This window comes from Thunnus maccoyii, chromosome 22 (genome assembly GCF_910596095.1).
Source record: "Thunnus maccoyii chromosome 22, fThuMac1.1, whole genome shotgun sequence".
Lineage (NCBI taxonomy): Eukaryota > Metazoa > Chordata > Actinopteri > Scombriformes > Scombridae > Thunnus > Thunnus maccoyii.
Genome location: NC_056554.1, coordinates 2,456,356 through 2,481,989, shown reverse-complemented (window position 1 = coordinate 2,481,989; position 25,634 = coordinate 2,456,356). Strand labels below are relative to the sequence as shown.

Below are 25,634 nucleotides of genomic sequence, written 5' to 3'. Positions count from 1 at the left end.
ATAACCGCAGATTCATACAGACCCTAAAACACTGAATCCAAAACCTAGAACAACTTACCTGATGCTGTATGTGGTCACTTGTGTTCAAGTGTACCACTCCTGTCACAGGTTCAGGGATCAAGGGACCAAGAAATGTAGTTAAAGATAAGCAGACGATTCAAAACTCCATTGTGTTTTAATGTGGTTTAAGCAAAAGTACTGCCACTGTCAAGACATTTTTGAGAAGGCAAGTGAAGAAACTAAAAACTAAGCCTCCAGTTAAGTTTTAAATAAGTTATTGCTGGGTGTGGGTGATAGTGTAGAAAATTTATGAACAACGGTGAACAAATGAAAAACATGAGTGGCAGGTCTGTAAAAGGGTTCCATATTTATTGAATTTTCACAATGCACAAACACTTTTAACAACATCATGTGACATAACATCCCTTGCACCCCTGACACAACTTTAAACCGACAGTGTCCATTTGCAAAACACATCAAAATTAAAAACCTATAATTCACCTTTCTTTCTTGGACAGAACACTGTAAGTTTTTTCATTGCGTCATTTCTCTTTATTCACCTAAAGCCACGTCCCCTTGCTGCACATTCACTACTTCATTACCAATAAGAGTCCCTACGTTCCAAAAGTCTCTCTCCATACTTCCATTGACCTTCACAACACCCTCATCTAGACCTTTGAAAACAATATTTACACTTATTTTCTATTGCACAGAAGTAAAAAAACAACAACAAAAGAACTAATCTTCATGCACATTCAAATACTGCTGCAATATTATTTTCAAAGTGTTGCAATAACCACAAAACATTGCAATTGTAGACATCACCACTGTCTGAATAAATAATCATTTAATAGATCTAACTGCATTAGTGGGACGAGTAACTTCATTAACCATTATGTGAACTTATGAAGTTCACTTTATCACATTGAAGTCAAAGTGCCAGAAAATATTGAGCTGTTTTACCAACCATGCCCCTGTCATATACAGTACGCTGTGCTAATTTACGTTTTATTCTGACAGTTGGTATACAGGAAGTGAGACAATAGTATCTATTAACATCATACTCAAAAATCTGATAATTTTATTCTACATTTGGGATTTCTGAGTATACAAAAAGAGTCAGCTCACCCAAATTACAAAAATAATAATAATAATAATAATAATAATAATTTAGCCATACAGATGGTTTTGTTTGTATTCTTCCAGGTGTTGAGATATCTGTTTCTGAGATTTCCGCCTTCCCCCTTTATACAATGAAGATCAATGGAATTACTGTTCATATTATTTGAGGTGCACAAACAATGAAAAGTTCTATTTTAAAAAATGACAGAAGAAACTATGTGCATGAATATTCATGCACACAGTTCACAATGCTGAGTGAATGGATTAATAAACCATGCAAACAGGATGCTTAACTGAATGGGTAGTTTAGGGGAAATTACCACCTCAAGAATATGCATCTGGCATTCAGAATAAGAAAGTAGTTTTTCAGTCATGTTATGGCAGTATTTAATTGTCATACGAGTTAAATAAAAGCACATACCAATAAATGGTGTCCAAAAATGTTATCAATACTGTATGCTGTAAAAACCAAGCAAGTTACAGCATGTAAACCATAATATTCCTCTTTAGCACAATATCTCAAAAGACATCCTCTCACCTGCACTTTATGATATACAGTATAAATTACGTATTAATAATCAATAGGACTGTACAGTGTCTAATTTACACTCTGCTCTGAGTGGCTGATGATCAGTTTAAAATGTGCCGCTCACAGGACAAGACATGTTTTACAGTATCACATTTTCTCAACAGGGATTATTAATCTGTGCTTTCACTTAACGAGCATGCTGTAAGAAATTACATTACTTACTAACACTGTTTAATACACCACCCCATACAGTTTATGTGTGCACAGTTTATCAGTCTACGCACAGTTTATTTATCCATTCACATAAATCAATTCTTTCCTGTCATATGATACCCATACAGTTTTTTTCTTTTATAACAAACACAGCAACCATTGTAAAATTGTTACTGCAGTTATTATAAAGGAATGCTTGATGTTGGTTGACTGGATTTTGTATTTTTGTAGCATAATGACAGAAAAGTAGGATTATTCCAAAAGTTGAGTCAAAATGAAAGAGCCATGGACTGGCCAGCAGATCCACAGTTTGTGAAGTATTATATACAAAAAAAATAAATCACTGTTAATATAATCACTAAGAAATTCATGTCAGACGGGATGCAAATGGGTGCTAAGGTACATCAGTTTAAAGATCATACAGTTGAGTAATCCCAGAGGCCCCTCTTTGTCCTGCTGCTGCACTGCTCTGTAAACCTTTTTAGAGCTGCTTGGATATCTTTTTTTTTCCAGTGAGAAGAAGAGGGATTGGCCTATTTTGTTTTTGTGTGATCAGGGAATAATTAATAAAGTTTGTTCTTTGTGTGGTAATTAAATAAAAACATAAAAAGTCTGTTGTGATACTATAATTACACCAAATAAATGGAATATTCCAATATATAAGCAGGACAAGTGCACAAAGAGGGACCTATAGGATGTCTACCACTGTACAGACACATTAAATTAATAGTATTGTGTTAATGAATTCATGATGGTTGATTAAATAATGACATTTCTAGGTATATAAAAACATGGTGGTGAATGCTGACCTCTAAGCAATAGCAATGACACCGCATAAAAACCAACACACAAAATATGGTAAGAAAAACATTATCATGAATATTGTAATGCAATGATGTCGTTATGTTAATCTTGTTAATATTAATTGTAGCCCAAATGTCTGATCTTATAAATTAAATTCCAAAATAATAAAGAAGAAAAAGGACATAAAATAAAGATTTACCAAAATAAAACCCTGATTGGTTTAGAGGATGATTGATCACTGAGCTCACAGTGTCAGTGCAGTTTAGGCCTATATATTATGGGAGACTTTCAAACTTTTACAATGAGATGATATAAAACAAAGGAAGAAAAATATACTTTATACACATCTTGTACAAATTAGAAAAGGTTAAAATGATGTAAATTTTATGCGAGAACTTTTACACAAGGCCCTGAAACATCATCTTTAGCTACTAAAATAAGCATATGATGCACAATGAAGAGATCAAAACCCAGAGCAGTCCAGCAGTCCACTTAGCGCTCCACCCTGTTGGGAGTGAAGGAGACAAACAGACACAAAGTTCTTATTAACATGATAATAACAATTGATACCCAAATACATTTATTTATAAGAGGTACTTTCATTAGAGAAATCCTTGTTTCAACATGTGAAATGTTTCATATGTGCACAATAGGATGGTAGAGTCATGTTTTCTTATCAAGAAACCTTGTGTTCTAAGGAGAGAAATCTGAGGGCACTAATCTGACAAGATTAGTGTTGTACAGAAGTTTATAACTGACAAAACTATTGAGAAAAAAAAGATTTATTCAAACACCAATTTGAGATTCAAGAGTGCTCTGTGACAAATTTGCAATTCCAGAATGTTTTGTGCACAGATTCCTGTTTTGTGCACACTCATAATGTCTAATATTTGCACTGAATTGCCATTTAGTTTTCACTTAATTATTAAATCTGACATAGTGTTCATGTTAGCCAATTTCTGCTTGAGAGGTGGCCTGTTTTGCCTAACCAATCAGAAGCAACTGATTTATCTGCCCCAGTGTCTGATACAGAAGCGGTTAGTGGTATAAGCAATAGGGCTGTAGTCTCCTGGTCGACTGGTCGATTAGTTGGTCAATATGCTCTCGTCTGACTAAATTCTCATTGGTCGAATAATCTCTGTATTACTTTCATTAGGAGAACAGTGCTACATCAGTAGCTTTCCAGGATTAATCCATTATTTCCTGCGGCGAGAGGGACAGACTAACAAACTACCTGTGAAAACGAGGGTGTATTCAAAACACCCCCTTTGTTTTCCCAACTTTGAACTCACCCAACCTAATGGAGACTGCTGGGTCTAACTACACTTAACGTTTACTGAGCGTTTACTGAACGTACTGAACGTTTACTGAATCAGTGTTTCTCCTATAATTGTAACAACAAGAACCCCTGCCAGGCCAAAAAAAAATTTTTTAATGCCAAAAATAATGCCAAATATCCATCAATAAAATCAATAATGTTTGGGAGCCTCTGTGCAGCGCTGTTCCAATGCGTGGGTCATCCTCTGTGTTGCTACCTAGGAAACTATTGGTGGCGTAACTCCGTTAGTAATATTGTATTACGTAGTATGTTTGTGTAGCAAGTGGGAAAGATTGAGTGGCAGGAAAGTGACGGTGGATGCGAGTGGAGCAGAGGAAAAGGTTAGCAGTCAGTAGTTGTAAGTCTAGCAATAAATGTACAGTACAGACTCCAGTGTGTCAGTTAAGAAATGCAAAAAAGTCACGTTTGTTGTTTACCCAAGTGCTGGAAAAGTGAAGGGGGTTAGCTCCAAAGTTAGCAACAATGGGTTAGTCTAACCTGAAGACGCAAAACAGAGAAATAGAGAATGGAGAAATGTGTGGCTGCTGAGTTCACTGTGCATAAGAGTTGTTAAAGTCTTTGGACTGGGCACAATCAGGATACCATGTTCTGATGACCAGAGAGGCACAGAAGACCAATATGGGATCAGTTATTCACTGATATATGGTGGAGCCGAATTGTGCAACATCATGAAAGTAATTCAAAGGATTTTAAATTCAATCCTAAATAGAAAGCCAGTGTATTGAAGCCAGCACCAGGGTGATATGGGAATGTTGTGGGATTTTAGTTGGTAATTGTGCAGCGAAATTTTGAGCTAATTTTCGACACGCCTCACCTTCTTGAATACAGTACATTTCAACAGTCAAGACGCGAGGAGACAAAACAATGGATAAATTGTTTGAGCTGCTAGAGAGATAAGAAGGGGTGTAGTTTAACAGTAACAAAACAACAAGACTGGATAGCTATTTAAGAATTACAACAGGGAATTTAAAATGACCCCTTGGTTTACGGAAACCAACTGTGACTTAGAAGCCAGTTAACCTTAAAAAGGTCTGGTTTGGGGAGTTTCAGATTTGTTATGATTTAACTACAAGAAACTATGACACATCCAGGCACTAATCTCCTTAAGACAATTCTGTAAAATTGGCATATTTGAAAGTTCCACATGCTTCACTGATATGTAAAGCTGGGCATCATCAGCATAGCAATTATTGATATAGACACTGCTGACTAAGAGATAATGTGCCTTAAAAATGGGTAGAGGGAGAATAAGAAAGGTCCCAGGATTGACCCTTGAGGAACACCACAGGTCAGAGGAGCACAACCATACACTTTGTCAGTAATAGAAACAAAACATTGGTGATTAGATAAAATAGGAAAAAACCACTTAAGTGCTATACCAGCTATCTCAGCCCACTTCTTCAAACAACCCAATAAAATATTGTGATCTTTAGTATCAAAAGAAAGGCTTAATTCCAGAAAAACTAGGATTCAACTACAATCACACAATAATGTGTGAATGTCATATGTTACTCCAAGATAATCCTGACTTCAACTGCCAAAATTAATTGGATATGTTAACAGCCATGAACAGTGGTGTGGAACCAGGATAACACTGAATTCAACTTGAGTAAAGTTAATGTAACAAACTCCTGGAATAAAGTCTGTGTTAAGATTATATTTTTGATCTGTAAAAAACACAGTAACAATGACACAGGCAGTGTATGGTTCTCATTTGTCAGTGTTTATTTACATACATGTACACTATGCTTTAGATTCCTCCTCTCAAAAGTATTTGCAAGGCTGTATAACTCAAAGGACATAACAACAAGCTGTCAACCAAATAAAAATAAATGAAAGCACTTTCCCCCCTTAATCTCTTTTGTCTGCTGACTACACCTTTAATGGCTGTAACTATAATTGGAAATACACTACCAGGTAGTCTGAATGACTAGAAGCTTATCAGCACTTAGTGTGTGATGTAGGATACAGTACAACAATACATCAACACAATAGGGGATGCCAGAGGAAAAGAGTTAGCATGAGGCTAATGAGCTATAATATATACAGCATATGCAAAACAACCTTGACTGACATACTTGACCAAATTCCTTTCAACCTATAACAGTCATAACCTTAACTACACAGTAACACCATGAGGGACCTTTAAAATTACACCAGTAAAATGCAACACATATCTTTGTATGAGCAACACTAGCTCACATTCTCTAGGCAGTGGCATTTTGATTACATTACAAGACTAAAAATAAAAAAAACATATTCATCCTGAAGGAGGTAATAGAAGACATCTGCATTTATATCATTCCGTGATCATTGTGACCACAAATGTTCCTTTAAAAGCTTAACGATGGAAAACAGTTTTGCTTTACTCACTTCTGCTAGTCTAAAGCTTGCTTAAAGCTACAGTTTTCTCAATGAGGAAGCAACACTTCTAGTGAAACTTGTAATTCAATTCCAATTGAACTGAATTCTTTTTTTTTTTTAAAAAAGCATACAAAAACAAGACATGCTAGCAACTTTGTAAAGCTGTACTTGTGCACAGTGTTGCTTTGAGCTGAATGCTAAAATTAGCATGCTAACAGTCTCACAATGGCAATGCACCAAATGTAACTTAAAACCACAAATGTCAACCTTATTTGCGCCAGAGGAAAAGTCAGGGAGACACCAAAGTCAGTAGGCTTCATCCTCACGGGGCATGAATGCAAAATTTCATGGCAACCCATCTGAGGCATTTCACCCTGGACCAAAGTGGTCAGACCACTACTGCCATCTCTAAAGGAAAAAATACACACAACAAATACACACAGTTCTATGTACTGTATATATAGAAATGACTGAGGCTTATGTGACTACACATTGCTGTGCATCTCCAACTGTTCCCACAGATTTTAAGTTTAAATTCATACTCACAATAGTGTACTGACACTGACAGCAGTGATTTCTTAAAGTAAAGTGGCATTTTGCTTAATGAAATAGACACCTCATTGCCATCATCCTTCTGCTCCTCTTCCTTCCTCAGTGCAGTGATCCTGGACTCTTCTTCCTTTTGGAGAAACTGATGAAGCTTCATAAACTGCTCCCTTATCTGCCACTATGTTTGTTGGGCCCTCACTTGTGCTAAAACATGTTCTGTACTTACAATTTTTTACCTGTACACTCACAGATTTTAACATTGCAGACTAATCACTGCCCAGTTTTTAGCTTCCATACTTCCATACATTTAGGTTATTTAGTAGGAGAACACAACAACACACCTTTGATTGTCTTATATACACTCCGTCTAAGCTGTCACAAAACCTGCTGTTTTATGTACAATCTTGCAGTCCATATGTATTTCTAAAACCAGCTTGTAGAGTGTCTCTCTGCACAAAATGTTTTCTGTTCTAAGGAAAGAAAGTGACAGCAAAATCACAGCTAGACACAAATATCAGGCGATTGATAAGAATAGAAAAGTGGACATAAAATAGAGGACACACAAATAGTTATTCCTTAAAATAAGTAGTATTCTTGTTAAAGATATAATTGTATCATCATCATCATCATCCTGATTGCAATCTCTAACATAATCATCTACATTGCCAAATGTGAAGTGACTTTCACTGTTAATATCTTCAATGGCTTTGTATTCAGAGTGTTAATGAAGGGAAACAGCCTCTCAGTGAAAGTGTGTGTGAAGGTGTAAATGTGTGTATCAGTGTCAGGATCAAAGAATGACAATTTTCCTTTGTTCCAGTCCAGAAACACTCTGATCCTCTGGAGAGGCTTCTTTAGTGAGAGAACTTTATCTATAACTGGTAGGGAGCTCACTCTGTATTTACCATCACTGAACAGTATTTCCCAATATCCACTCAGAATCTCTCCTGTGTGCGGGACAGACGCTCCTAACACACCCACTGCCCAGTTTCTGTCATTTCTAACTGCAACCTCCCAGCTGTGAGTTCCAGAGTTAAATCCATCAGAGCCCAGGACTGTGAGGTAGTCTTCAAACCTCTCTGGGTTTTTAGGAAGCTCTCTCTTTACCCCCCTAAATATCACACTGGTCAGATCTTCAGACAGGACGAGCTTTGGATTAGCAGTGTTTGGATCCAGAATCACAGGGGTGTAGGAGACCATCTCCTTCATCTTGTTCCAGATGTTGAAGGTCAGGTTGCCCAGGTGTTTGGACACATCTATCAGAGCTCCTGACACTAGCCGTGGATCATTCAGCAGGGGGCGCTGCTGGGCTCTTTTCACTGCAGCCTTGTAGTTGTGCAGAAATGAGACGTCTGCAGCTCTCAGCTCTTTCTCTGTGACTCTGACTGTGTGTGAAAGAGCTGCTATCACTCTGCTGAGAGCCTCAATCCTCTGTTTCATCATACGACTCTTCTGCTCCTCTTCCACCCTCAGAGCAGTGATCCTGGCCTCCTCTTCCTTTTGTAGAAACCGATGAAGCTTTTTAAACTCCTCCCTTATCTGCCTCTCTGTTTGTTGGGCCTGTTCCTTAATATGCTCTGCTGTTTGATCCCAGTTAACTTTAACTTGATTAAAGTACTCCAGTTTCTTCTGTAAGGGCTTCAGGGTTTTCCTGAGCTCCCCCTTGTGATCTTGTGCAGCCTCATCAATAGGGCTGAATCTGTGGTTGGTGTGTATCTTTGAATCTCGACAGACGACACACACAGGCTGCTGATGGTCCAGACAGAAGAGCTTTAGTTTCTCTGAGTGCAGACTGCAGAGAGCTTCAGACTCTGCAGGTGCTTTCTCTTGTAGAGAAAGTTGTTGTAGGAAGGTTTCACACAGATTCTTTAACACCAAGTTAGAAGGTGGTTCACTTTTTGAAGATCTTCTTTTACAAACTGGACATTCGTGTACTAGTTTCTCTGTCCACCAGCGCTGCAGACAGTCTTTACAGAAGCTGTGGCTACATGACAGCACAACAGGATTTTTGAAGATGTCATGACAGATTGGACAACAGAAATCTTCTTCTGATCGAGAAGCCATTTTCTGTCTGAGTGACGTTGAAAACACAGTAGGCAGACGGTGCAAACAAGGAAGAAGTCAGCCGTAGTTCTAAAAAGTTCCCTAAAAGTTACTTTCACTTTGAGTCATAGCTCCTCTTTCAACTCTGTCTCAGTATATGCAGTTAGTACCAGGTTGAAGCAGCAGCATTCCAGTATTCCATTATTCCCAGTATTTCCAGTGTTCCCAGTACTCCTTACTGTATCTGTTCTCACTCCGTGGACGTGGTGAGTTTGAATGCTATCGCCCTTTTCTCTGTGTCTCTCTTAGCTCAGTGAGGAATACTAAACCAACTGTGTTTCCTGGTTTCTGTCCTGACAGATAAGGGAAGAGTTTTATAAGGACATGTCTCATAAGAGTCTGGAGTTCAGATAAGTGATGCAAGCACATAAAACCACACATACACCACATTTTACAGAAGCTGGTATTTACCGTACAAATACAGAATGAGCTGCAAGATATGTGCATCTCATGCATACTTCAGACCACATGTTTTTTTTAGAGTGATCTGAGGGTCATATGATAAGGTGGAGAGAGGAAAATAAGTTGAGACAGAATCAAATAATAAATATGTAATTTTATGACAGTTTACATAGAGATCTGTAAAATTGTCATAGAAGGTCAATTTATAAAATGTATTTAGATTAATTTTCTCTTCATTTTATCCTGTATTGGAAAATCTGCTCTCAATGATACCAGTATATGTGGCAAAATAATGACATGGACACAATAACCAGAGCTGTGTCTAATGACTGTGCATCATGACAGCTGCTTTGGCATTGATGTATAGCCTCAAATATGTGACAGAATAGGTAAAATGTATTAAGATGAATTATCTCTTCATTTTATCCTGTATTGGAAAATCTATCGTCACTGATACCAGTATGTGGCAAATTAATGATATGGGCACTATAAATAACCAGAGCCGTGTCTCAAGACAATGGCATTGATGTACAGCCTCGAAGATGTGACAAAATAGGTACAATTTTGTATTTTGTATTTTTGTTTTTCCATTTTTTTTCATTGACAGTTCTAAAGACAAGTGGATAAGGTGCAAGTAACATAACATAACGTAACATATAACAGCATACATATAGCAGTAAGTCCGGTTTGAAGAGCAATCAAACACCAACATACTGCACAGTGCCATATACTCTTTTCAGCCTGGATAATACAAGTTTGGAAAGTTATCACTTCTGAAAAGCAATATTTGTCTCCTCTGTCTTGATGCTTGAAAGGTTAATAGTAGAATAAGCATGATGCTACAAGCTACAAGGTGTTTTACCTACAGTAGTATGTGTGTTTGCACATATTTTGAGCTAACTGTGAGGTGACTTTCATTGTTAATATCTTCACTGGCTTTGCATTTAGAGTGCTAATGAAGGGAAACAGCCTCTCAGTTAAAGTGTGTGTGAAGGTGTATATGTGTGTAACAGTGTCAGGATCAAAGAATGTCTGCAATACAGTCTTTACAGAAGCTGTGGCTACACGACAGCACAACAGGATTTTCGTGGCAGACCGGACAAGAAAAATCCATCACTGATCGAGAAGCCATTTTCTGTTCAAGTAAATCTAGAAACACAGCAGGCAGACAGCAGTAAGGCATGGCTGTAAAATTTCTCTCTTTCAGTATATGCAGTGAGCACCAGGTTGAAACAGCAGTATTCCAGTATTCCCAGTGTTCCCAGTACTCCTTACTGTAACTGTTCTCCCTCTGTGGAAGTGGTGAGTTTAAATGCTATTGTCCTTCTCTGTGTGTGTGTCTCTGCTCAGTGAGGAATACTAAACCAATTGTGTTTCCTGGTTTCTGTCCTGACAGTCAGATACTGTTCTGTTTTGTCAGGGCGTGTTTTATAAAACAGACCAGGAGTGTGTTGCATTCCAAAACATTTCTCCCTCATTATTTCATTTCCTTATATGAAAATGTGTCAGCACTGTTAGTGGAGCTCCATTGATCTATCAAAGCCACCCATCTCTCACTGACCCACAGGTACTCTCTGGCATCAGGCTGACAAAAGCCCTACAGATAAACACTGTGTTTACCAGTCACATATTTGATTGGCCAACACAGTGCGTTGCCTGATAACAATGTTTTAGCAATTATATCATGACATAAATCAAAAGCAAATTCAAAAGCTTTGTTTAGGTTTTCATTTTCAAGTTTAGAATCTCAACAGATGACACACACAGACTACAGAGTAGCACACTGTCTGCCAATTTACAAATGAAAAGTCTATTTGGTGTTCAGTTTCATTTTACCTATAGCAGGATTATATTTTGGAGTACATTTCAAATTATCAATCAATTGATTTCACTGTTTTGATTATAATGTTGGCAGCAGTAATGCATTTTTAAACTTGTAGATCAAAATGACATTTTGATTGTTGAATTTAAATTTTGGTTTCATGCGTGTGTTTGTGTGAATTTTGTCCTACAACATAACAACACAAATAGAAGCAAATTTTGAATTTTTATTTCAATAATTTAAATTTAACATAGTCATCCTTGGATTTATATAACAATCACATTCATGATTGCATGCACATAAGAGTGTTTGCAGTTTGATTTGACACACTGAAATCTTTTGACACAATTTATCTTACAGGAGCAAAACATCTGCTATATTTACAACCCTGTCCCTGCTTGTGATAAAACATGTTGTGCACTTACAAATTTACATGTACACTCTCAGATTTTAACTTTGCAGACTGTTCACCACCCACTAATTTTGTCACAAATGAACTTCCATACATTTACGCTATTTAGTGGGAGAACATAACAACACACTTTTGGATATTCACTCTTTGTCTAAGCTGACATAAAACTTGCTGTTTTATGTACAATTTTGCAGTCAGTGTGTATTTCTAAAACCAGCTTGTAGAATGTCTTTCTCTGTACAAAAATGTTTTCTATTCTAAGGGAAGAAAGTGACAGCAAAATCACAGCTACTCACATATCAGGTGATTGATAAAAATAGAAAAGAGGATATATTGTGAATATTGCTTCAAATAAGTAGCAAAATCAATGGTATTCTTGTTCAATACATTAACGCCTCATCACCATCATGACCATCAATCTGGTAATATCTTCAATGGCACTGTACTTAATGTGCCAATGCTGGGAAACAGCCTCTCAGTGAAAGTGTCTGTGAAGGTGTAAATGCGTGTGTCAGTGTCAGGATCAAAGAATGACAGTTCTCCTCTGTTCAAATCCAGATGCACTCTCATCCTCTGAAGAGGCTTCTTTACTGAAATAAATCTATCTGTAACTGATGGAGTGTGCGCTCTGTATTTACCATCACTGAACCATATTTCCCAAAATCCACTAGGAATCTCTATCTTCCTCTTGACAGACACTGCTGTCACACCCACTGCCCAGTTTGTATTTTTTCCAACTTCAACATCCCAGCTGTGAGTCCCAGAGTCAAATCCCTCAGAGCCCAGGACTGTGACATAATATTCAAACCTTTCTGGATTTTTAGGAAGCTCTCTCTTTGTCTCCACATATCTCGCACTGGTCAGATCTTCAGACAGGACGAGGTTTGGATAAGCTGTGTTTGGATCCAGAATCACAGGAGTGTAGGAGACCATCTCCTTCATCTTGTTCCAGATGTTGAAGGTCAGGTTGCCCAGGTGTTTGGCGACATCTATCAGAGCTCCTGACACTAGCTGTGGATCATTCAGCTGTGGATCATTCAGCAGGGGGCGCTGCTGGACTCTTTTCATTACAGCCTTGTAGTTGTGCAGGAATGAGACGTCTGCAGCTCTCAGCTCTTTCTCTGTGACTCTGACTGTTTCTGAAAGAGCTGCTATCTCTTTGCTCAGAGCCTCAATCCTCTGCTTCATCATGCAATTCTTCTGCTCCTCTTCCTCCCTCAGAGCAGTGATCCTGGCCTCCTCTTCCTTTTGTAGAAACTGATGAAGCTTCTTAAACTCCTCCCTTATCTGCCTCTCTGTTTGTTGGGCCTGTTCCTTAATATGCTCTGCTGTTTGATCCCAGTTAACTCTAACTTGATTAAATTTTTCCAGTTTCTCCTGTAAGGGCTTCAGGGTTTTCCTGAGCTCCCCCTTGTGATCTTGTGCAGCCTCATCAATAGGGCTGAATCTGTGGTTGGTGTGTATCTTTGAATCTCGACAGACGACACACACAGGCTGCTGATGGTCCAGACAGAAGAGCTTTAGTTTCTCTGAGTGCAGACTGCAGAGAGCTTCAGACTCTGCAGGTGCTTTCTCTTGTAGAGAAAGTTGTTGTAGGAAGGTTTCACACAGGTTCTTTAACACCAAGTTAGAAGGTGGTTCACTTTTTGAAGATCTTCTTTTACAAACTGGACATTCGTGTACTAGTTTCTCTGTCCACCAGCGCTGCAGACAGTCTTTACAGAAGCTGTGGCTACATGACAGCACAACAGGATTTTTGAAGATGTCGTGACAGACAGAACAACAGAAATCTTCTTCTGATCGAGAAGCCATTTTCCGTCTGAGAGACGCAGAAAACACAGTAGGCAGACGGTGCAAACAAGGAAGAAGTCAGCCGTAGTTCTAAAAAGTTCCCTAAAAGTTACTTTCACTTTGAGTGATGGCTCTTTTTAAATTCTCTTTCAGTATATGCAGTCAGTACCAGGTTGAAACAGCAGCATTCCAGTATTCCAGTATTCCAGTATTTCCAGTGTTCCCAGTACTCCTTACTATATCTGTTTTCTCTCTGTGGAAGTGGAAGAGTTTGAATGCTATCGTCCTTCTCTGTGTGTCTCTTTGCTCGGTGAGGAACAGGAAACAAACTGTTTCCTGATTTGTGTCCTGACAGTCTGATAAGGGAGGAGTTTTATCAAGGGATGTCTCATAAGAGTCTGGGGTTCAGATAAACAAGCGAACAAGCGCACAAAACCACACATACACCACATCTCAAAGAAGCTGGTATTAACTGTATAAACACAGAATGAGCTGCGAGATATGTGCATCTCATGCATACTTCAGACCAACATACACACGTTTTTTAGAGCGATTTGACAGCGATATGATAAGGTGGAGAGAGGAAAATAAGCTGAGAAGATATGTAATATAAATATGTAATTTTATGACAGTTTACATAGAGATCTGTAAAATTGTCATAGAAGGTCAATTTATAAAATGTATTAAGATGAATTATCTCTTCATTTTATCCTGCATTGGAAAATCTATCGTCACTGATACCAGTATGTGGCAAATTAATGATATGGGCACTATAAATAACCAGAGCCGTGTCTCAAGACAATGGCATTGATGTACAGCCTTGAAGATGTGACAAAATAGGTACAATTTTGTATTTTGTATTTTTGTTTTTCCATTTTTTTTTCATTGACAGTTCTAAAGTCAAGTGGAGAAGGCACAAGTAACAGTATATATAACAGCATATAGATAACAGTAAGTCCAGTTTGAAGAGCAATCAAACACCAACATACTGCACAGTGCTGTGTACTCTTTTCTGGGTTGTACAACTTTGGAAAGTAATATTTGTCTCTTCTGTCTTGATGCTTGAAAGGTTAACAGTAGAATAAGCATGATGCTACAAGCTACAAGGTGTTTTACCTACAGTAGTATGTGTGTTTGCACATATTTCATTAGCCAGATAATATTGCATTGCACTGCAGCAATAGTAGAGCCAGGACCTAACTACCCTCATATTTTTTGACAGAGCCCTCTGTAGCTGCAGTGGTCTCATTGAAAAGAATGAGGAAGCCTGTGTGGCTCGTGTCTCTCATCCATAAACATGCAGCCCACAACTAAATTTCATTTACCTGCTGCTTTTGGTTTGTTTCCACAGAGCAACTGATCAACTAGCCCAACAACTGTAACTGTGGAACTGCTTCCACCAACTGATGATGTAAGTTATTGTATGCATCATTTATGTAGATGTGTCAGCAGAGAGAGAGAGAGATTTTTAATTGTTATAACTATTTAAAAAACGAGTGTATATGTATGCATTTTTTCAATCATCGTAGTAGCCATATATAATAATGCAATACTAAAACAGAAAATACTTAGATAAGATAATTACAAAACGTAGGCTCAACTTCAATTTACTGTAGTAATATTAGCCTAGTGTTACTTTGCATTAAACAGTATTTTGGTATGAAAACCTTTTTTTTTTTCATTTTTGTGACAATCCAAACTGCTGGAAAATTGAGAGATTAACAATTCAGTGAGTTATGATAGCTGTAAGAATGGATAGACCTCTTCCCACAATATACTTGTATGCATTTGCCACAAATGTATAGTACGTTTGGAGCAATTTTCAGTGGTAAAGTTTCACTGATGTACTGTGTGTGTGTGTGAAGGATTTAGCCCATAGGCTCTACTCTGTTTTTTGCCAATCAAGAAAGACTTCTGCACAACTAGAAAATCAAATGCTTCCAACTTTTGTTCAGAATCAAAGATCTTAAGGTAACATTGAGATGGACAGATAAGTGATTTCTGTTGAATGGTATTTATTGTGGTGATGGACTGTGCTGTGTCAATATACCAGAGTAATTAACATTAAATACTACATCCTGCATACCCAATACTTATTTGTAATTACCATGAAACAGGGGTGAAGAGTGGACTGCTTTGTTTGACCGTCCACATACTCTGTAACTACACTATAATTATTGTGAAAAAGGGCTGAGCTGTGGACCACTTCATTTGACAGGCCACGCCCTCTGTAATTACAATATAATTAGAGTAAAACAGAGTGAGCAAGGGTCAACTTTACTTTACAGCATCCAGACTTACACTGTAATAAGAATGTTTTTTCACACTATTTCAATGCTATGCCCTGATGGTAATATCATTAAAACCTATTACATGTATCTCAGCTGGAAATCCTCATGCATGCTTCACAAAAAGACTTGGTAAAATCATCATGTGTCACTTGTTGAATTAATAGCTTGCCACAGCATTGTGTATGTTGTATTTTGTCCAATAAACTTTAATAAAGCTTGTGAGTGAAAGTATATGTATTTGGCCCCTTAGTTGTTTATGATGTGATGACATGACAGGATATGAAGCTCATCTAGGTGCTTGTTTAACATCAATTTCAATTCAGATGTCAGATGAGTCCTACGTTTGATCCCAAAATCACATTACTGTTCATCAGTATTTTATCATCATTACAAAAAAAACACACATATACAGTACCAATCAAACATTTGGACACACCTTCCCATTCACTTGAATAAGAAAGTGTGTCCAAACTTTACAGTACTTTCGGTACTGTAACTGTTTTATAGCTACAGCTATAGAGGTACACCCCTGTACTCAGGCTTAGCCTGATGTCTTGTTCCTGAGCAATAATAATAATGTACACTATATTAATATTAAGAATAAATATATTCTCACAGTATTTTTGTTAATGTGTCAGAATCTTAAAATAAATGAAACCATATCCTAATCCCATTTTTTTCTCTGCCTTGTTACCAAGTAATAATATTACTGTACCTCTTAATTATTAATTATGTACTCAGTAATTTAGGAAATACTTCCATCACCATCATTTAAACCCTTTTAATACATATATGTTAGCCACTTATTCTCTATCCTCTTGTCTTCCTCCCCTGTACCTACAAATTTGTTGATATAGGTAGCCAGTAAGTATTTTATTGATACCAGATATATGGTAAATGTTTAACGGTAAAATAAAGTGTGATTGGAAGTAGAAACTACATTAATCTGTAACTCATCACTCACTGACCAATAAGTTCCATTTGGATTTAAAAGTGAGGGGTCATTCGGACTGACACTAAAGCAAAACAAGGAAACGTGTTGTGTGTGTATTTCATGGTACATGAACCAGCAAGTACAGTTTCACAATTTACCAAAATCCAACATACTCCTGTGATAAACCATGTTCTGTGCTTACCTATCTGTCCCTGTACACTCTTAGATTTTGCCCTTGCAGACTCATAAATGACCACTTAGTTTTGGAATGAATGAACTTCCATATATTTTGGTTATTTAACAGAAAAACTTGCACAGCAATTCATTTCTCCTTGCGTGTCTCTATACCATTTATTGGTATGGTCTCAAGTATCACGAAACTAGCCATACATTCTCTCATGACTAGCTTTAGTTTTATCATTTTGTACTCACAAAAAATGTCTCCTTTTTAAACCTGCAGGTAAGGTGTGTCAAGAGCACCCTGACGATAGTTGTTGAGGTACATAATAATTGTTCAATGAGAGTTTTGCAGCTAGTCTAGTCTAGTCTGGAGAATTTGAACAAGCAACCTTCCAATCAAAAGCAAATTTCTTCAACCTCTAGCCTATCAGACGACAGAATATCTGTTTACATTACAATCATAACTAAGCCCTCTGGTATGTGGGTCTCATTCTCAGATGATAAGGGGAACTCCAAATGTCCACCCACAGTGCAGCTGAGGCTATCTGCTGCTATGTTGCATGCTGTGTTTATGTAACAGCTGATCAGAAGCCATGTGAATCTGGCTTCTCACTCTCTCTGGCTTTAAATGACGGGTCCTATAAAAAGCCGGCTGACCCCGCTGCGACTCTGACCTGCCAGACAGCCTCTTGATGTTCACCAGCAGCTGAAACTGTCCATGTATACACATAACAAACGCCTGCTATTGCCTGACCTTTTACTCCTGCACACACTATGTCCACCATGCCATACACAAATTCAAACACCAAGACCATGAAGAATCTTACATCAATGTAATCCTCTGTATATCTCTGCTGTGATATCAGAATTCACAAACTAGAATGTGAGTGCTAGTGCCTGCTGAGGTGCTCAGTTGCGAACTTTACAATCACATTATGTCTCTTCCTTTTTCATGCATATTGAATCCTGGGGCATGATTGGTTGCAATTCTTTGTGCCCTCATCCAATTGACCTGATACTACTAGGAAATTGATAAATAGACTGAATTGGTATATACTAAGGTATGAAATAAATAATCATATTGATGAATACAGACATTAAATAACATATAGAATAATAACAATAACAAAAAAATAATATAGCCATTTTTCAAACTCATGTTGCTATTATGAAATGTAACGTAACTTACTTTTTTTCTCAAAAAAAGAGATTAGTGAAGATTTTTTTATTTAATTGCAGCAGTTTTTATTAATCAAAATGTGCTTTTTACAAAAGATGAATTCATTTCAAAAAGCCATTTTTTCCACACTACCAAAACTTTGACAATAGCAAGAAAATTAAATCCATCTTGTATGGAGACCTAAAGTGTTTAAAATTGAATAAATTAATAATTAAAAAATGTCCCTTTTCCCTAATTTTATTTTATTTTATAATACTGTTTTCACAATAACAGATCTATTTCATAATGCTACCTTTCATCACAAAGACTTCATGTGTCAACTAAGACAAACAGAGTAGAGCCAGTTCCGTGATTGGCTGTTGGATGAACTGAAAACCAATAACAACAATCACAAGCTGAGTTTTATAATATATTGTGTTAATTTTGTCTGTATTTGTGATACAACTATTATGAATGTGTGTTTCATACTGTCTTAATATTTATTTTATGTGGAACACTTTAGGCCTCCATACAAGTTGAGCTTCAGTGTCTTGCTATCATCAAAGTTTTGGCAGTGTGGGAAAAGCATTGTGAAAAAGAACATTTTAAAACTGCTGAAATTACATTGAAATGACCTGACACAAACTATTTTACCATGAAAATAGGCAGGATCAAAAACAATTTCTTAATAATGAGCTTTAATGAATTTTAGAACATTGAAATATTAATGGTTATATTATTATTATCATTAGTATTATTTTGTTTGTATGTATTCATATGATTATTTATTTAATAATGTTTATTCATTAATTTATTTATTTAAGTTTAAACTTTGGGTCTCCATAGATTTCATACTGAAACTTTGAACCACTAGAACTACAATATTATAACTAGAAATGCAAACAAATCTTGTATATAACAAGTATATTTTTGTGTGCTCAGACTCTCCAAGAAGTGTGAACAAAATTAAAGAGGCACCTTGATTAGGGGTCATTTTGCCGTCAGGTCACACCAGAGCACAACTTGATGCTAACCAGAAGATTTTGGCTAACATGGACACTTTGACGTACTTGATGGTTACTCACATGACTGAGCTGTTAAGGGGCTCCATGGCAAAAATTTGCTGTTGAGCCCCTAATGACCCCCCACCCCCACCTAATGCCTTCCTGGTATTTTGTATGTACCCCGCTGAATCTCAGTTCTCGGTAAGAACAGTGCACACAGTAGACTTAACAGGGCAGCTTCATTATGAGTCCAGAGAACAAGACACCAACTAATACAACTGTGCTGGAATATTACTGAAGTTTTCAGTTTGTCAGTTAGTTTGAGGAAGGTGGTGGTAATGAGGGAAGGGCAAGCATTGCTTTGCGTTGCTTTTTCACTTTCCCAGATTTATCCTGCGGGTCCGGGGAATGAACGGACGACCTTCCTGTCACAAGCTCGCTGCTCTAACCTTCAGGCCACCACTGCCCAATTGAGTGCATAAATATGAGTGCACTGCAATTACTAAATTTGACATTATATCATGACATTATGAACAGAAAAAATGAGTGAGTGCTTAGTTAATTTCACAACTAAATGTAAAGATTGCACTGTGATATTTCTGTATTCCTTGTATGGTAAGGTGTTCTATACTTTTAATAGACTTTACTGTATGTTTGAAATAAATTTAAGATACAATATTACCAAGAACAAATTACAAAGTCAGTCTGACACTATGTGACAAAATGCATGCATTAGATCCACATAAACCTGATGAACACAAACCAGGTGAACTGTCAGAATTACTCACCTGTCCAGGATAGCTGCGGTTTATCTGTGCTCCACCACAAAGCTCATGGTGGTTCCATCAAACGAGGGTGGGGCGATGATCCGGGGCCCTTGCTGTGAGGTGATGCTGATGACCGGCTGCTTGATGCTGGTTAAGCCCTGCGGCAGCTTGTTGGTGGTGGCCTGCTGTTGAGTCCCAGATGCTGCCTGTGGAGACTTCCCTGTGGCCATGTAGAAGGGAGTCTCCATGTACATGCCCTCAGGCTGCTGTGACGGGACCTTCTCTCCACTCTCCACCTCTGACTGCACCGACATCTGTGACTGCACCAGTGTCCGGGCCGGGATCACTGATGGTGTCGGCATAAAGCCTGGGTACATCATGTAGGTGTGTCCGTACGCCCCAGGGCTGAGGGCCAAAGGTGAAAGCGGCATGGGTACAGGGGTTATAGGAGGCTGGGGCATGGGCACATCCACATACTGGCCTGTTTCAGGGTCAAAGAGGCGCTTGGTGGCTGGCTGAACAGGAGTGTCCACTAGGTAGTAGTTTCCGGTGGTGGGATCAAGGAGCATCTTCCTCTGGGTGGCCTGGAAGTGTTCCAGAGTGGGAGCTGGAGTGATTGCCGGGGAGAAGCAGTACACCTGTGGCTGATTCGTGGGCATGCCCAATGGCAGGGAGTGGTAGATGGTGGCAGGAGGGATTTCTGGTGAGCGTGTCTCCATCACAATGCTGGAGCGTTTAGGGGACTGGTTGTGGTCTTCCTGACCCTTTGCGCTAGAACCTACTTGTCCTGGGGGAGTGGTTGGGTGTGACTGGGTGGTGAATGTGTATACTGATGTTTTTTCAGCAGATGAAGCCTGTTTGCTGCTGCTGGCATGAGTCTTAACCGGAATGGTTAGGTAGTTCTCGTTGTCAGCTGAGGCCCTCAAGTGCTCCTGTGCAGATCTCTCCACCTCCTTCGATTCAGCTCCTTCATTTCCACTCAGTTTTGGCTGGCTGATTTTTAAGGACACTGGCAATTTGGGAGACTTTGGGACAAAGCTTTTGGTGGTGAAAGGTGTTTGCGTGATGGCATTTGGCTGGGGCGTCTTTGCGTTGACAGTTGCAGAGGCCTTTAGGCTGGAGCTGAGGCTGAACATGTTCTTGCCCCCTGTGGTGCTAGCAGCTTGCATCGACTTAGCAATGAGCCTATCATCACGGCCACTGGATGCCTGAAAGGCCTTGTTGAGGTCTTTGTCCTCTCGCCTCAGCAGGCTGTCGATGCTGGGGGACGCCGCCACTGCTGGTGGTATCATATCTGTGTTGGGATATGAATCTCTTCTGACTGTCTTTTCCATGTTGGACCCTGTCAGCCCTTCCTCCTCAGGGCCTCCAAGCTCCTCGCTGGTAATCAGTGAGAGCACATGGCTGTCTGTCAGTGGCTGGGGCTGATTCTTCCTTTTCCATTCATTTCTTTCAAACACATAGAGCTGCTCCATGGTTTTCACAGCAGCCTGGAGTTTTTCCAAAGCTGCCTGGTTTGCCATCTTTGATTCAGGCTTCTTATCTGTGATGTTATCTGTTATCTGTGGTATTTTTTCCTGTCTCTTTGAAGCTGTTTTGCTTTCAATTCTCAACCCACTGCCTCCCTCTGAGGAATTATTTGAATTATTTATGGGTGCTCTCCCTGCTTGCCTTTGTAGTGGAGCGGTTTTGGCGCCCTCTGGAGACGATCTGTCTATGTCAAACGGCTCATGTTTAGATAAGTCAAGATTTCCAGACTGTTTTCCGTTACTGTTAGTATTAACAGACTGACATTTTATCACTATAGGAGAAACAGATGTAGGATGTCGATATGACATTTGTTTCTTTTGCTCTGGATGGGTGTCAGCAGAGGCGAAGTTGGATTTATTTTCGTTGTTATCCAAAGAAACAAAATGATATGAACTTTTAACCAATTTACGCACGTCTCTCACTTGGTGTATGGGTGTCTGTAGCTTTCCTTTATTATCTCTAATGTCTCTAACCATGAAATGTGGCACTTTATCAGAGGACTCACCCTTCAAAGCTGCAGCCAGCGCCTGGCATTTGAAGTCATCTGTTTTGATCAGGCTGACTGCGTTACAGCCTATATTAGGAGCACGCAGCTTGGAGACTCCAAAAGGCTCCTTTTTATTGTCTCTCACGCTCCTTAAATTAATTTTAATTTCCGGAGATTTAGATGTAGCGACATTCCTGGAGTCTGCAATGTATAAAGTGTTGTCAGAGCGCAGTTTAATCCCTCCTCCATCTCCACATGGAGAATAAATCCTGCCCGGCAGCTGCTGTCCGACTTCTCCGTCACTAGACAGCAGTTGGATATTTGGCACAAACAAATGTGACATTTTAGTCAGTTTGCTGCTGTCGTCTGAGTACTGATTCCCCTCGCCCTCTCTGTCGTTAGCTGAAAGTGGCTTCTCCTCCGGAGTTTTATCGTTTTTATGATCCTTTTGAAACTCTAGCTCCTCGTCCTTCCAGCATCTGAATGCGCTATTTTGGCTGCGAAACAACGTGCTTTTGGACGCTTCCAATGCGCCTTTTTTAGTATCAATTCCAGCTTCATTCGTCGGCTCCAAATTAGTTTCTGGGGCGAGAGCGATCGCGTCTTGTCTCCGAGAGTCGCTCTTGGTATCACATGAGCCGCTGTCCACAAAGTCCCCTAATTCATCCACGCACATTATGGCGTAGTCAGAGCTGCTCTCGGAAAACCTTGAGCTCTGTCTGTGCAGCTCTCTGCTCCCCTTCCCTCTGTGACTGTCGCTCTCCTGGTGCACAAAGCACGGGGACGGCGCCTGATGCGGCTCACTTATCTCCCCTCTTTCCATCTTGCGCTCCTGCTCGAACTGCATCTTCTTAGAAATCACATTTTTGATAACGCTCGAGGCGAATATGGCTTTCTTGTGTGTGTCTTCCATGGTTTTCGAGGGTGGCTTGCTGGCCCCTCTCCTCTGGCCGCCTGGCAAAGTGTTGGTAACTTCATCTGTGGAACGTGATCCTTCAGCGTTTTGTGCAAAGTTAGTGCGCCTTTCTCCCCCAGACATTCCTGATTTGACATTGCAACGAAAATTCAGAGTCTCTGTGAGTCTAATCACCCCACTGTGCCCCTGACCAAATTTCCCCATCAGCTCTATTTTCTTTGTAGAAGACGATGCCCCGTGGGGATTCCCATTCAGAGTGAAGATCTTGCTGGTGGGCGGTTTGGTGTTTGCCAGTGCAGTGCCCTTATAACCTCTATTGTCTACATTTTTGGCTATTTCAAATGAGGCCGTTGAGTTTTGGTGGGAAAGAACACTTTGGTCCAGTCCTTGTGAAACATTCATGTTGCCATATTTCAGGTCGACAAACGTGGACCACCTATTTATCCCTATCCCATGGTCTGATGCAGATGACTCACTGGAGGTGCTGAAATTAATTGCATCAAAGTAAGGATAAGCCAGGCTCTTGAAGGTTTTGGCTGTCAGGTTGCGCACCTCCTTGTCAGCGTCGTCCAGCTCGCTGACAGCGCTGGACGCACCGCTGGAATATTCGGTGACCTCTTTTCCCCTCAATTTGCCGCCAAAGTGTAAGCGTCCGGGCGCGGCTATGAAACACTTTGCCCTGTCACACAACGTGTCTGCCTTCCCATCAACTCCTCTAAAAACATATCTACTCATGTCTCCGGAGCGCCCGGCATGATAAAGAATGTTTTCCTTTTCTTGGATGTTGCTAGGGCCATTTATAGCTCGAGAAGTGGTTCTGATTGACAGCTGGATCTGTCCAGCACTGTTGCCACTGCACTGCTGGGGCTTTGACACACTCTCATCTGAGCTGGCGAACTTGGCCGCGTCGCACAGATCACTTTCAAGCAGAGTGCTGACTGCTGCTGATGCGCTCTCAGAGCGAGGCAGATGGCCGTCCCCCCTGTCCCCCACCACCGCTACATCACCGTCAAAAGACGCGTAATCGACAAAAGAGTACACCTGGTTGTCATCCTCGATGTCCCAGCTGGCCGAGGAGCCCACTACGAGGTCCCCCTCATGGTCAGACAGCTCCGAGAGCTGGATCTCGTGCGTGGTAATGTAATGGGACTCATCCTCCGTTACGCACGGATCGCTGTCGTCAGAAAGCACCAAACTAACATCATCATCCTCCTCATAATCATCCGACTCACTTCTACCGCTCAGATGATTATCGCTACAGTGCAAATCTTCATTCATTGGTGTGTTTTTGTTGTCTGTGGAGACCTCAGGTTGCGTCACTGTACGCTCGCTTTTGTCGGCGTCTCCTGATTTCAGGCAATCCTCTGACTTAAGACAATGGGGACCTGATGGCGAGGAGGGATCACACTGACCCTTCTGGACATCTTCTGTACATTTTCCAACTCTGGCATTATCTCTGCTCGTAGTTTCATTTTCTTTTTCAATCGTCAGCTGGTGATTTGGTTCCGTTGCGCACAGAACTCCAGCGCCGCTGCTGTTAATGAGGACAGACATTTGGTTTCTCTCATCAAAGCGAGAGTCTTTTGCCGGTTTTTTGGTTTCATCCACATATTTGCTTTCGTCTTGCTTCTCCGGGGCATCCTCGTCTATGTGGGCCGATTTCTGGAGCAGATCCTTAACCTCCCGCAGAATCGGCGGCGTCTTCACACAGCTTTGACCAGTCTTCATAGCTGAACCGGCGTGGTTAAGCTTACATTTGGTGTCCGACAGAAAAGAGATAGCAGAGATGGAGTTCCCCAGGATTTCTCAGTCTTAAGGCAGTGATGGTGCTGCGCGCAAAGCTCCGCTCACAGTTGGACGGTCACTGGATGGCACGGAGCGCTCCAGACATTCCAGCTCAACGCGACATGAAGCCTAAAACCGAGTATCTAAAAAGGACCATAGACATTACTAACTACTGTCTGGGCCACATGGCTGTCAAGCTGGGGTTCGCGGACCAATAGGGTTCGTGGAGAAGACTCCCCCGCACAATGAATCAAATGAATGAGATTATTGAAATCCATTAAATGCTTTATTTATTGATACAAACTTTTATATAACCATGTTCCAAATACCAAATAAATGTACAAACTACATTTAGCTCATGAATTAAATTTTGAAAATATTTCGAATTAAACAAGCAGTTGAACCAAACTTTATTACTTTAGGTACAACACAACCTGAACTAACTCTAGAAATAGACCAGGAGCACCAGAGTTGCAGCTATGAAACACATAACAAGGAGCTGGTTAAAACCCACTTTAACTGGTGGAGGAGATGAAGAAATTACAGCATTAGAAAAGAAAAGAATCTGAGTATCAGAGAAGACGAGTAAATGTTTGGAATGTATGTTTAATCATTCTATTGATTAAGTTTAATACAGCCAATGTATCTACTTGAATTAATGTACTTTGTATGTGTAATTTACTATCATTTCTTCTTCTTTTTGGCAAAACCTTTGCATTATTCATATGTTTTCCTTTTAATATAAATAATTATCCATGTTTTCATTTTAATTTTTTAATAAGGTAACTGAGCAGAATATTTTTATGTGATCTTTAAAGAAAAAATATATACAGATATCACAGAAATTGTGCAATGCAAGCACTCAGAAATGTAACTTGTGCACTTTTGTGAAAAACCATAAAAAGTAAATTATGACTAATGTGAAGCATCAAGACACTGAACTAGTGGAAAAGTGTATTTTAACTCACAAAAGTTCGGATAACTACCAGTGCTCTCAGGTTCTGGATAACATGTCATTTGATTATAGATTGATGATTATAGATCAATGATAATTTTGGGCAGAATTATGCCACATTGTACTATTAATTGTATAATATTGTATGTGTTTTAATATTTGTATTCATATTCATA

At 39.5% G+C, this 25,634-nt stretch overlaps 3 protein-coding genes across 3 annotated transcripts; all 3 read right to left on the bottom strand.

Moving 5' to 3' along the window:
• Window positions 1-348: 348 nt before the first annotated feature.
• c22h4orf54 (chromosome 22 C4orf54 homolog) lies at window positions 349-24,446 on the bottom strand. Its single transcript, XM_042402089.1, has 2 exons — window positions 19,807-24,446; window positions 349-3,173 (listed from the first exon to the last, which is right to left on the bottom strand). The coding sequence occupies exon 1, from the start codon at window positions 24,444-24,446 to the stop codon at window positions 19,827-19,829; it is 4,620 nt and encodes a 1,539-aa protein (XP_042258023.1). The 3' UTR covers window positions 349-3,173; window positions 19,807-19,826.
• Window positions 3,132-9,235, bottom strand: LOC121889866 (E3 ubiquitin-protein ligase TRIM35-like). The gene is made up of 2 exons (XM_042402091.1): window positions 7,926-9,235; window positions 3,132-3,173 (listed from the first exon to the last, which is right to left on the bottom strand). The coding sequence occupies exons 1-2, from the start codon at window positions 8,982-8,984 to the stop codon at window positions 3,132-3,134; spliced, it is 1,101 nt and encodes a 366-aa protein (XP_042258025.1). The 5' UTR covers window positions 8,985-9,235.
• On the bottom strand, window positions 11,456-13,770 carry LOC121888784 (zinc-binding protein A33-like). The gene has a single exon (XM_042400268.1). The coding sequence runs from the start codon at window positions 13,469-13,471 to the stop codon at window positions 12,074-12,076; it is 1,398 nt and encodes a 465-aa protein (XP_042256202.1). The 5' UTR covers window positions 13,472-13,770; the 3' UTR covers window positions 11,456-12,073.
• Window positions 24,447-25,634: the final 1,188 nt, after the last annotated feature.

Coding starts and splice junctions, on each gene's coding strand:
- LOC121889866 (XM_042402091.1), bottom strand. CDS start 8,984: ATGGCTTCTCGATCAGAAGAAGATTTCTGTTGTCCAATCTGTCATGAC. Junction 3,174..7,925: donor CTCACAGCTGGGAGGTTGCA/GTTAGAAATGAC, acceptor CACTCCCAACAG/GGTGGAGCGCTAAGTGGACT.
- LOC121888784 (XM_042400268.1), bottom strand. CDS start 13,471: ATGGCTTCTCGATCAGAAGAAGATTTCTGTTGTTCTGTCTGTCACGAC.
- c22h4orf54 (XM_042402089.1), bottom strand. CDS start 24,446: ATGAAGACTGGTCAAAGCTGTGTGAAGACGCCGCCGATTCTGCGGGAG.